Source organism: Scyliorhinus canicula, chromosome 16 (assembly GCF_902713615.1).
Source record: "Scyliorhinus canicula chromosome 16, sScyCan1.1, whole genome shotgun sequence".
Lineage (NCBI taxonomy): Eukaryota > Metazoa > Chordata > Chondrichthyes > Carcharhiniformes > Scyliorhinidae > Scyliorhinus > Scyliorhinus canicula.
The window spans coordinates 4,657,521-4,669,797 of NC_052161.1; the positions used below are offsets into that span (position 1 = coordinate 4,657,521).

General features: G+C 52.1%; 1 protein-coding gene across 7 annotated transcripts in view; it reads left to right on the forward strand.

The window, feature by feature from the left end:
• The window catches only part of prom2 (prominin 2), a 185,348-nt gene that overhangs the window by 97,688 nt on the left and 75,383 nt on the right, over positions 1-12,277 (forward strand). For all 7 annotated transcript variants that reach the window (XM_038821458.1, XM_038821457.1, XM_038821456.1 and 4 more), the window contains 2 exons: positions 3,261-3,324; positions 4,872-4,961. In XM_038821458.1, coding sequence (XP_038677386.1) covers positions 3,261-3,324; positions 4,872-4,961 — 154 coding nt within the window. The remainder of the gene's footprint in view (positions 1-3,260; positions 3,325-4,871; positions 4,962-12,277) is intronic.

Here is a 12,277-nt window from a genome sequence, read left to right on the forward strand (position 1 = left end):
GATTGCACTGGAGAAGGTGCAGAGGATATTTCCCAGGATGTTGCCTGGGATGGAGGGTCAGAGCTGTGAGGTGAGATTGGATAGGCTGGGGCTGTTTTCCTTGGAGCAGTGAAGGTTGAGAGGGGACTGATAGAGGCGTACAGCATTATGAGGGTCACAGAAGGGATGGATAGGAAGGCACTTTTTCCAATAGTTGAGGGGTTAATAACCAGGGGGCATAGATTCAAGGTAAGATGTGGACAGCTAAGAGGGAGGCTGAGGAGAAACATTTTCACCCAGAAGGTGATGTGAGTCTGGAACTCGTTGCCTGAAAGGATGGTTGAGTCAGAAACTCTCGTAATGTTTAAGAAGTATTCAGATATTCACTTGCGCTGTAACCTCAATGGCTGGAAAATGGGATTTGTGTAGTCAGATCTTTATTCATGATATGGAGACAATGGGCTGAATGGCCTCTTCTGTGCTGTAAATGTCTATGAATCTAAAAACCCTCCTGCCATTCGAAACAATGTCTGCTGATATAAATTCTGAAAACCGTTCATAATTTACCTTCTCCGCTCTGAGGAGAATGACTCCAGCTTCTTTAGTCCATCCACATGGTTGTTGGTACAAGCACGTGTATCTTTTGTACTTAGTTTTCAGTTAACTTTATTTGCATCCAGACATATCTTCAAAACAAAGAACCCGGGCGCGATTCTCCCAAAGGGAGACAAAGTGCCGACGCCGGAGTGAAACCCGGAGTGTTTCACTCCGGCATCGGAGGCCGCTCCTCGCCCCCTATTCTACTCCCCCGGGGGGGCTAGGAGCGGCGGCGCGTCAATCTCGCGTGCCGGGCCTTGACACCTGAATGACGTAGCCAGCGGCGCCTAAATGACGTCACCCGCGCATGCGCAGGTTGGCCGGTGCCAACCCGCGCATGCGCGATTGCCGTCCTCCCCTCCACTGCCCCGCAAGACATGGAGGATTGATCTTGCGGGGCGGCGAAGGGAAAAGATCGCACCGATCGCGGGCCAGACCCCTCCTGAGCACGCCCCTGGTGCTCGATCCTCCCTCCGCCCTCCACAGGCCCCACACGCAGCGGTCGCGCGATGTTCACGCCGGCAGCGACCAGGTGTGGTTGGCGCCGGCGTGAACCGGTCAGATTCGGCACGCCGCTCGGCCCATCCGGGCCGGAGAATCGCCGTTCGACCGGAGCGCCGATTCTCCGAGCGGCCTGTCGCAAAATGCGACACGCCGTTTTGGAGGGGGGAGGGAGAATCACGTGGGGGTGCCAGGGCGGCGTGGTGTGATTCGCCCGGCACTCCCGCGATTCTCCCACCCGGCGTGGGGGTCAGAGCATCGCGCCCCCCACTTCATTGTTTTTCCCATCTCTGTTGTGTTAGAGAAGAATGTAACACACGTAACTGGTGTCCCTCATTTGTGGGATATACCATCGTTGGTGCATTTCTCAGGAATGGCTCCGCTTTTAGCACCAAACAAGAGCTGAGCTCTTGTACATGTTCCCTGGTGTCGTGCCCAGTCTGTGCTAGAGCAGGGGAGGTGACAGCCTCGATCCCTGAGGTTAGGGAGGAGGGCACTGTAGAGGTTTTCGCACCCACTTACCATGCAGGAATACCTGCTGGAATTGGAAGAATAGGTGACTTGGCCTTGATGACCACTGCAGTCGAATAGTTTCCAAAATTTGTCAGCACAGTGGGTGAATGAGATTTGGAGAGAATGAAGACTCGAGCAGCGTATCAGTGGATGAGCACGTGTTTATGTCGTTTACAAATTACTTCACAAAATTAGAACTTTTAGCCGCATGACTCTATGTTGGTGTTTTCCCTCCACATGAGCTTCAACTTAATCCCATGTGCCTCACTGATCCCATGTCCCTTTATTCCCTTTCCTTCAGCATTTATCTAATTTTTCTTAAGTATTGGCATAATCTTGATCACTAAGCTGAATTTAGCAGCATTACCTGACATTGCTTCCATTTTAAAATTCTTATCCATGCGTTTAAATTAGACCAAAAGGCCATAAGACGTAGGAGCAGAATTAGGCCATTCGGCCCATCAATAATGGCTGATATATTTCTCATCCCCATTCTCCTGCCTTCTCCCCATAGCCCCAGATCCCCTTATTGATCAAGAACCTATCTATCTCTGTCTTAAAGGCACTCAGTGATTTGGCCACAGCCTTCTGCAGAAAAGAGTTCCACAGATTTACCTTCCTCTGGCTGAAGAAATTCCTCTTCATCTCTGTTTTAAAGAATCGTCCCTTCAGTCTGAGGCTGTGCCCTCGGGTTCTACTATTTCCTCCTGATGGAAACATCCTCTCCACGTCCACTCTATCCAGGCCTCTCAGTATCTCAGTAAGTTTCAATAAGATTCCAACCCCCCCCCCCTCACCCTTGGTTTCAGCTCCTCCAACCCTACACTCCCCGAAGTTATCTGCACTCCACTGAAGGGCAGCACGGTAGCACGGTGGTTAGCACAGTTGCCTCACAGTTCCCAGGTTCGATTCGCGGCTTGGGTCACTGTCAGTGCGGAGTCTGCATGCTCTCCCCGTGTCTGCGTGGTCTCCTCCGGGTGCTCCGATTTCCTCCCGCAGTCCAAAGGCGTGCAGGTTAGGTGGATTGGGCCATGATAAATTGCCCTGAGGTTAGGTGGGGTTACTGGTTTACGGGAGAGGGTGGAAGTGTGGGCTTAAGTGTGGTGCTCGTTCCAAGAGCCTGTGCAGACTCGATGGGCTGAATGGCATTCTCCACTGTAAATTCTATTATTCGATATGATTCTATGATAATTTCAGCCTCGCGTGCATCCCACATTTTAATCGCTCCGTCATTGGTGGCCGTGCCTTCAGCTGACAAGGCCAGAAGCTCTGGAATTCCCTCCCTAAACCTCCCCACCTTTGTCTCTCCTTCTTTAAGATAAAGCCTACCCTCTTGACCAAAGTTTAGATGACCTGTCCGAACATCTCTTTATGTAGCTCACTGTCAAAGAAATGTCACAAAGATATTTTTATTGATGTTGGTCTTGTGAAGTGCTTTGGGATGCTTTATTACATTAAATGTGCTATATTAATGAAAATTGTTACTCTGTGTGTTTCACGAGTGGGTTTGCATTATATACATTTCAAAATCTGGGTGTGTTTTTTAATCTATATAATTCTGGGTACCTGGTTAGTGAGAGAATACATGTATTCAGGACCTGGATGCCATTTTCAGAAGTTTCCCTGTGTGTTTCGGATTCTAACTTTTCTTTGAACTAATTTTTCTTCAGGAAGTTACAGCCATCACTAATTCCAGTACAGTCCCAATAAACAGTGTCACAGGGAACCTGGACAGTAAGTAATTATTTATGATTGACGGATTGATTTAGTATGTGCAAGCTCAGTGTATAGTTCCGACTAATTTACGGGATTGCTATCACCAACACACGAACCATGGGAACCATGGGCGGGATTCTCCCCGACCCCAGCTGTGTCTTTCTCGAAGGTGGGCCATTCACTAACGCCGGGATCCTATCTTCCCATCGCTTGTCAATGGGGTTTCCAACTGAAACCACCCCATGCCGTCGGGAAACCTGTGGGCGGGGTAAAAGAGAATTCCAACAGCTGGAGAATTGCAGCCCATGTCAGTTTGGCTAATGGCTGGGAATCAATGAGATGGTTTGTATTTGTCCACATGCGCCGTTGTCACCGATTGGTAAAGATTTGAGGGGCGCTCGCTCTGTCCAGTTCAAAGCCACCTGACTCTGTGAACAAGTTACAGTGCAGGATTCTCTCAGGGGTAAAAGGGACACATAATGAGGCACAGTTGGCTCCTTCGTGCTTGTACGCAAAGCAACACTTTGATGAAAGGAACCTGCTGTTGGAGGCTGAAGGAGGATGGTGAAAAAGACAGGATGGTGAAAATGGGGGGGAGAGGAGAGAGTGCAGAGGAAGAAGAGGACAAGGAACCAGGCAATCATCAGATAAAGGAGGAGACATTTGATATCCCAATGCAGTCAATGATGGAAGGGTGAGATCACATAGTTACATCAATCTGTTCAATCATACATCTTACAGTACCATAAACCTCAAGGTAACTGTTCTCCTCCTGTGGACCAAAGCCTGACTGGATGGAAAACTATCTTTGAGTACAGGGGATGTCCCTGATGACCAATTTTATGAGCAAAATTTAAATTCCATGGGATTAAAGGTATAGAAATGGTGAAAGAAAAATAGTCATCAATAGTTGCTATTCAGACTGTAGGAAAGTTAAAGAGTGGCGTTCCCCAGGTGTCAGTATTGTGATAGTTTACAGGTGCATTATCTGACAAAATTTGACACTGCAGTCCAGCACATGTTTGAAATGTTTCAGATCCCAGGGGGTATTGACGGGTTGATGTGGAGAGGATGTTTCTTATGGGGGAAGGTGGAATTATGGGTCACTGTTTAAAAATAAGGGGCGGAATTCTCCGTTTTTGCGGCTAAGTGTCGATGCCGGTGCGGGACCCGTGGTGTTCATAATCGGCATGAACCCCTCACAGATTCCAGGACAAGTGAGGGGCTAGCACCGGTGTAGAAAACGGCCGGAGAATGGCCGGGTCCCGGGCCGCGCATGCACACGGCTGACGAGCTGCACCGGTTGCACCGTACAACATGGCACCGGCCGTGTGTGTAACCTAACCCGATGACGCGCCAATGGTGCTGAAATGGCACGCGGTGCGCGTCACGATGATGCTATTTTGGAAGGGGCGGAGCATGGCGGACCGGCGTCCTTTCACACCCCTGCTGGTATACTGGCCCCATGCTGTACCCCCCAGTGGTAAATGAATCAAGGTAATAGCAGGTTGAATCTAACCATCTTTTGAGTAAACTTATTTTAAATTATTTTTATTGATTTTCAGATATTGGTTCAAATCTTGGTGTTGCAATCAGGGAGAAACTTGGTGAAACAATCTACCCAGCACTGAATTCAGCATTCCAACTGGCACAAGGTAATGGCCACAAGTGTACGTTTATTGAAGAGAATAACACGGCAGGCGTCTCATTTAGTGTCGGGTGGACTTTCGAGGAGTCTGGGTGACTCCATGGACATTGGAAACTAGCAGGAGGGTTCTTGGTGCATTTCTGACAGATTTGATTTTTGTCAGAGGGGGAAGGGTTTGGTTAGCATATGAGGGGCTGGATTCTCTGTCCCACGGTGCTGGCAAAGCAGATCGCGATCGGCGTCCGCCCGAAATCGAGGTTGGCGCCATGTGCCGAACCGATCACTGTACTCCGCCCCCCCCCCCCCTCCCACCCCCCTCACCCCCCCACTGGCGGCAGGATTGGGGTTCGAGCCCCGCAGGCCAGTGGGAGGATGCTAATGGATCCAAACGGGTCTCAGTGACCCATTTACATCCACTCAGCGGGCCAGGAACCACACCCTCCAGCCCGAGAATCAGAGGGGTGCGGATCACGACAGGTATCACCAAACTTGTACTTGTCATGGTGCTCCAGGGGGTAACTCCTTAAAGGAGTTGCCCCGAGAGTCCACCTGAGGGCCACCCTCCACCCCTACATTGCACTGCTGCCTCACAGCGCCACGGACGCGGGTTCAATTCCGGCCTCGGGTGACTGTGCGGAGTTTGCACTTTCTCCCCGTGTCTGCGTGGGTTTCCTCCGGGTGCTCCGGTTTCCTCCCACAGTCCTGAAGTTGTGCAGGTTGGGTGGATTGGCCATGCTAAATTGCCCTTAGTGTCCAAAAGGTTAGGGAGGGATAGGGTGGAGGCGTGGGCTTGGGTAGGGTGCTCTTTCCAAGAGCCGGTGCAGACTCGATGGGCCAAATGGCCTCCTTCGGCACTGTAGGGATTCAATCTGTGAGTCTAGTCTTGGCCGCCAGAAATAACTCCTTGTGAATTCTTTCATCCGCATAATTCCTGGATGTCCTTGGTGGAGTTGGTCCAATGTCCGACTCCGCAAGCAAGGAGGAATGATGATTCGGATTCCCCTTTGTGCAACTCTGTTTTGTACAATTCATTCAGATTCCCTTCTTCTGTTCGGCTTGGATTCTGAATTCTTCCCCCATTTATCCAGTGGTATACCTTTCAAGACCATGTCCATGACCTTCCCCAGAACCAGATCTGACCTCTGGTTTCTTTGCACTGGAGATGCAGTAATAGGTACACTATCCACCTGGGAAAAATACACATAGTTTTCCTGTTGTAAGGAACCTCTTTTAAATCATTATTTGATCCTGGTTTCTTTTTTTAATGCATGTCCTGCTGGCTGTTTTTAAAACTGAACACCCCACTCCAATCCCGGTGCAAGCTGGTATTTGAACTGGTCAGATGCACCCCTTGATGCAGTGTGCTTTATGGCATAGCTCGTGATGTCATTTTGATGGACTTGGATAGCAGCCAATCCCCTCCTCTGAAACCCCTGGACATTTTCTGTTTTCGATTGTGATTGCGACAGCCTTTCAGAATATTCTGGAGCAGAGGAAAGGTTCCACTTTTGATTTCAGTTTCATTGAGAGAAGGAGCTGGGCAGAGGCCTGTTAAATATCTCTTCTTGTTGGAGGCAAAGAAGATCCAAACCTACCAATGATTTTAACGCTTTGAATCCTTGGAAGATCACTGACTACAAAGACCGCCACTTCAGCAGTGAAGAGTCTCCTCTTGCCTCCAGTTTAATCCCTGTTATTTTGAACCTTTCCTACCCACTCCACAATGTGCCTGTCTCATGCCTGTCTGGGTGGAGGGTGGGCCGGTGTCTGGGGAATAGTTAGATTAATAAATCATTGTTCTATTGTTTCCATTACATGTTTTCTCTTTTCTTGCTATAAATAAGCCGTTTTTTAAATGTTTTACCTACAAATTTGGTGCCTGTAAGTCATTGGGACAATTAAGGATCAAACATCTCATGAAAACATACAAATTATTGGTTAATTCACTTTTGTTGGGACTCTGGGGCCTGGGGGGCTGGAATTGACCGCGCATTAACCCAGGGTGTCATACCCAGGTCTTGTTGCACATTCTCCTCTTTCATTCTATAACCATTCAGATAATTATCTGCCTTTCTGTTTTTGCCACCGAAGTGGATAACCTCCCATTTATGCACATTTTACTGCATCTGCCATGCATTTGCCCACTCACTCAGCCTGTCCAAATCCCGCTCTGCATCCTCCTCACAGCTCACCCTGCCATCCAACTTTGTATCATTAGGAAGGAGTTTGCGGTCTTTAAAGACTCAATGTTATGCTGCAATGGGGGAGGGGGTCTAGCAAAATTGTGCAGAGGTGAAGCTGTATGTTATTAATATTTGGGTGGGGGGGGGGAGGGATTCTCCGCCCCCTCAGGATATTACCTGAAGGCCCTCCCCCATGCTCCGTCCCCTAGGGGCCGAATTCCTGATGGCGCGGGAGACTCGCAGTTTTCGAGAACCTGGGGTGGCGGCTGCGGTCTGTGAACTGGGGGAGCCGTGCTGCTGGCCTGGGGGGGGGGGGGGTTTGGCAAGGCCCACTCACTCGCCACCTATCTGGCATATCGGGTCCACACACGGCCGGCGCTATGTTGTACGGCACGACCACTGCAGGTGGTCACTGTGCGCATGCGCGGTCATGGACCCGACAATTCGCTGGCCGTTTATTCCCTGGAGTTTTACGTGGCATGGCTGCCAGCCCCTCCCCGGTCGGAGCATTGGTGTGGAAGCGGCACCAACCTTCTCATCGTAAAACCAGACACATCCTCCAGACATAGGGCGCGATTCTCCGCAAATGCGGAGAGTCGTAAAGGCTGCCGTGAAACTGGCCGTATTTCACGGCAGCCTCCGCGCCCCCTCCCAGGACCCGATTCTCCCCCCGGGCAGGGCTAGCAGCGCGGCCCCGTGAAGCACGGCATCGCGGGCTTAGTGACCGTCGCTAAGTCCGCGCGCCAAGCGTCACGGCGGCTGACGCGCACGATGACGTCATCATGCAGACGCGCCAAACCCGCGCATGCGCGGGCCGTCATGCCTCTCAGCCGCCCCGCGGACTGATCCTGCGGGGCGGCGGAGGAACAAATAGTGCGCGGGTATCGGACCCGATGCCCGTGATCGGTGCCACCGATCGCAGGCCCATGCCACCTTAGGCACGGTCGTGGTGCGGCCGTGCCAATCGGTGCCATGGTTGTCCGGGACGGCACTTTGCGGCCGTTTTCACGAACGGTGAGAGCAGGTGTCATTGCGTTCGTGAAAACGGCCGTAAAGGCCTGGGAACTCGGCCCATCGGCCTAGGGAGAATCGCTGTTCGCCGTAAAAAACGGCGAGCAGCGATTCGTGTCGTAGGGCGGCCGTGGTGGGGGGGAGAATAGCGGGAGGGCGGGAAAAATGTCGGGAAGGCCCTCCCGCTATTCTCCGACCCGTCGTGGGCAGCGGAGAATCACGCCCATAGCCTCAAAATCAGAGAATCCAGCTCGCGGGGTTTTGTTAGATGGGATATCAAAGGATATGAAGCAAAGACAAGAGAATGGCTTTAAGTTGCAGATCATCCTGACCGTGTTGTATAGGGGAGCAAGTGCAAGGGGCTGAATGGCTTGATTCTGAAATGTTCCTATTTTTGTACCGATGGAAACTCACCCCATGCCAGTGGTTGATGTCGCCAACGAGTGGGTCAGGAAAGGATTCCAGAGGTAATGGTGTGGGTACAGGCAAATCTTTTAGCTATGTTTGGATGGATAGGAATGAAACCAAACGAGGGCAATCTCTATACTGGACACTGGAGGAGCGGCAGTGAAGGGAATGATAGAGATGACACTTCTCCCATGAGGAAGGATTAGAGTCAGTAAATATCTCATTTCGAACTTTGATTTAGGGCTGTTACACGAGCAGAAATCTGATCGAAAGACTTAGAATTTAGAATTTAGAACAGTACAGCACAGAACAGGCCCTTCGGCCCTCGATGTTGTGCCGAGCAATGATCACCCTACTCAAACTCACGTATCCACCCTATACCCGTAACCCAACAACTCCCCCTTAACCTTACTTTTTTTTAGGACACTACGGGCAATTTAGCATGGCCAATCCACCTAACCCGCACATCTTTGGACTGTGGGAGGAAACCGGAGCACCCGGAGGAAACCCACGCACACACGGGGAGGACGTGCAGACTCCACACAGACAGTGACCCAGCCGGGAACCGAACCTGGGACCCTGGAGCTGTGAAGCATTGATGCTAACCACTATGCTACCGTGCTGCCCAATTGTGGGAATTGTAACAGGAATTGTGGGAACAAATTACCGATGATTTGATTGTATGATGAAGGATTTTGTGGCGAAAAGGGAGGCTGGAGATGGGTTAATAGTTGGTATAGAAATGTGAGATTTGAGGAGTGGGGTGATGGCAGCTCTGAAAGGAAGGAAGAAGTTGCTACTGATGGGCAGTCCCAGCTCGTGTGGACAGGGTCAGGAAAGGAGGTTGATCGGGTGCCGGAGCTGGGTTTCATACATCAGATTAGCCTGGAGAGGTCCTGAGGGGAGATGGCGACCAACAAAGAGGAGCTAGTGTAAGGCATGGGGAGACTGGCATGAGATTTGACTTGGTGGGACATGGGGGGAGTGAGGGGTCGGCATCAGCTGAGGCGACTCAGAGGATGGTTTCGATCTCAGTGACTAAAAGGTCCATGGGCTCCTCGCACTTGCAGGTGAGGGGGGAGTGGCAGGAAAATGGGGTTTAAGGCGATTGTCGGTAGTAGAGCAGGTGTTGTCTCTGCTCTTCGGGATGATCTGGGAGTACTGCTTGTCTTGGCAGAGGAGAGGAAAAGCTGTTGTTTAAAGTTGGCCCATCAAATCAGAGATCGGCCGCTCAACACTGATTGTTCATCTGTTACACTGAAGCTTGTGGCCATGGATTGGAGTGCTGGAGGATAGCGCTCATAACATGCAGAACAATCAGAATGGGAGAAACCTTCAATGTTCTACTGGGGAAAATGGTGACAGTAAATAAGTAGATTAACCGTTGCAGATGTATGAGCAAGGGGAAGGTTAGACAGGGTGGGAAGTTATGGTCTAAAGGTGCTAGTGTCTGTGACGTGGTGACAGGAGTCAGCAAATTTAGAGGGAGAGGGCAGCATAATGACTAGAGAGCTGAGCAAAAAATAAACATAATGGTAAACAGAGATCTCAAGGTAATGCTAGAAAGAAAGCCGAGAGAGGAAACCTCTCTTTCTTGATTCGTTCACAGGTTGTGCGCATCACTGGCTGGACCAGCATTTATTGCCCATCCCTAATTGCCCTTTGCGAAGGTGGTGGTGAGCTGCCGTCTTGAACCGCTGCAGTCCCTGTGGTGTAGGTGCACCCACAGTGCTGTTAGGGAGAGAGTTCTAAGATTTTGACCCAGCGACAGTGAAGGAATAATGATATAGTTCCAAGTCAGAATGTTGTGTGACCTGGAGGGGAACTTGCAGTTTGTGTTCCTATGACAATATTCAAAAAGAAAAGGGGTGTGTGATCTGGGTAGTAACAGGGAATGAGGTGGGGGAGAGTGAGAGTGAGCTTCAGCTTATCAAAGCTTTTGTTGACCGTGTCCTCGGTGATACCCAACCCCATTCACTAATCATCCTGGGCGCAATGAGCAATGCCTCAGTTTTTAAGGTTCTCATCCTTGTTTTAAATCCTCCTTGGCCGCGACCCTTCTTATCTCTTGCAACCTCACGCGGCTCTGCAAACCTTTGAGATATTTCCACTCCCAATTCCCACCTCTTGACCATTCCTGATTTTGATGCTCCACCATTGGTCGCTGGGCTTAGGCTCCAAATTCTGGAATTCCCCTCCTCGCTCTCTCTATATCTCTCCCTCTCCTTTAACATGTCATATGTCAAACTTTGTTTGAGGCCATCTCCTGTGAAGCACCTGGATACAGTTTATTATGTTGAAGGTATTATTGTTGTACTGACTGATAGGGAGAGAGCAAGATCAAGATATTGATCAGAAATGAGGCAGAGAAAGATACATTTGTCGCCTCTTTGATTGCCCGACGACTAATCTTATTGGAGTGGCGGTCAGCAATGCCAGCGGGTGTAGCGATCTGGCTGGGGGTAGAGGCCTGGCTGGGGGTAGGGGCCTGGCTGGGGGTAGAGGCCTGGCTGGGGGTAGGGGCCTGGCTGGGGGTAGGGGCCTGGCTGGGGGTAGGGGCCTGGCTGGGGGTAGGGGCCTGGCTGGGGGTAGAGGCCTGGCTGGGGGTAGGGGCCTGGCTGGGGGTAGGGGCCTGGCTGGGTGAGCAATGCCAGCGGGGTAGGGGCCTGGCTGGGGGTAGGGGCCTGGCTGGGGGTAGGGGCCTGGCTGGGGGTAGGGGCCTGGCTGGGTGAGCAATGCCAGCGGGGGTAGGGGCCTGGCTGAGGGTAGGGGCCTGGCTGGGGGTAGGGGCCTGGCTGGGGGTAGGGGCCTGGCTGGGGGTAGGGGCCTGGCTGGGGGTAGGGGGCTGGCTGGGGGTAGGGGCCTGGCTGGGGGTAGGGGCCTGGCTGGGCGTAGGGGGCTGGCTGGGGGTAGGGGGCTGGCTGGGGGTAGGGGCCTGGCTGGGTGAGCAATGCCAGCGGGGTAGGGGCCTGGCTGGGGGTAGGGGCCTGGCTGGGGGTAGGGGCCTGGCTGGGGGTAGGGGCCTGGCTGGGAGTAGGGGGCTGGCTGGGGGTAGGGGCCTGGCTGGGGGTAGGGGGCTGGCTGGGGGTAGGGGGCTGGCTGGGGGTAGGGGCCTGGCTGGGGGCAGGGGCCTGGCTGGGGGTAGGGGCCTGGCTGGGGGTAGGAGCCTGGCTGGGGGTAGGGGCCTGGCTGGGTGAGCAATGCCAGCGGGGTAGGGGCCTGGCTGGGGGTAGGGGCCTGGCTGGGGGTAGGGGCCTGGCTGGGGGTAGGGGGCTGGCTGGGGGTAGGGGCCTGGCTGGGGGTAGGGGCCTGGCTGGGGGTAGGGGCCTGGCTGGGTCAGCAATGCCAGCGGGGTAGGGGCCTGGCTGGGGGTAGGGGCCTGGCTGGGGGTAGGGGCCTGGCTGGGTGACTTATATGACTTTCTGCAGCTGGAAAAGATCAAATACTTGTTAAAGGGTTCAGCGGATGGTTTTGAGGCGAGGAGGGGATGTTCGTGACCATGTTTGAGGAGTTGTTCATTGCGGCGGGGGGAGGAGTGGGGGGTGGGCGGGGAGGTGGAAGGCGTAAAAGGGGGAAAATTTGGACAAACTGTATAGTTGTGTGTTGGGAAGTTTGTTTCCCAAATTATTTATGTGTTGTAATTTTTCACATATGTTTGGAATGAAATACATTTTTTTTTAGAAGAGAAAGATAGATTTGGAAAATGACTGGAAGGGGGTAG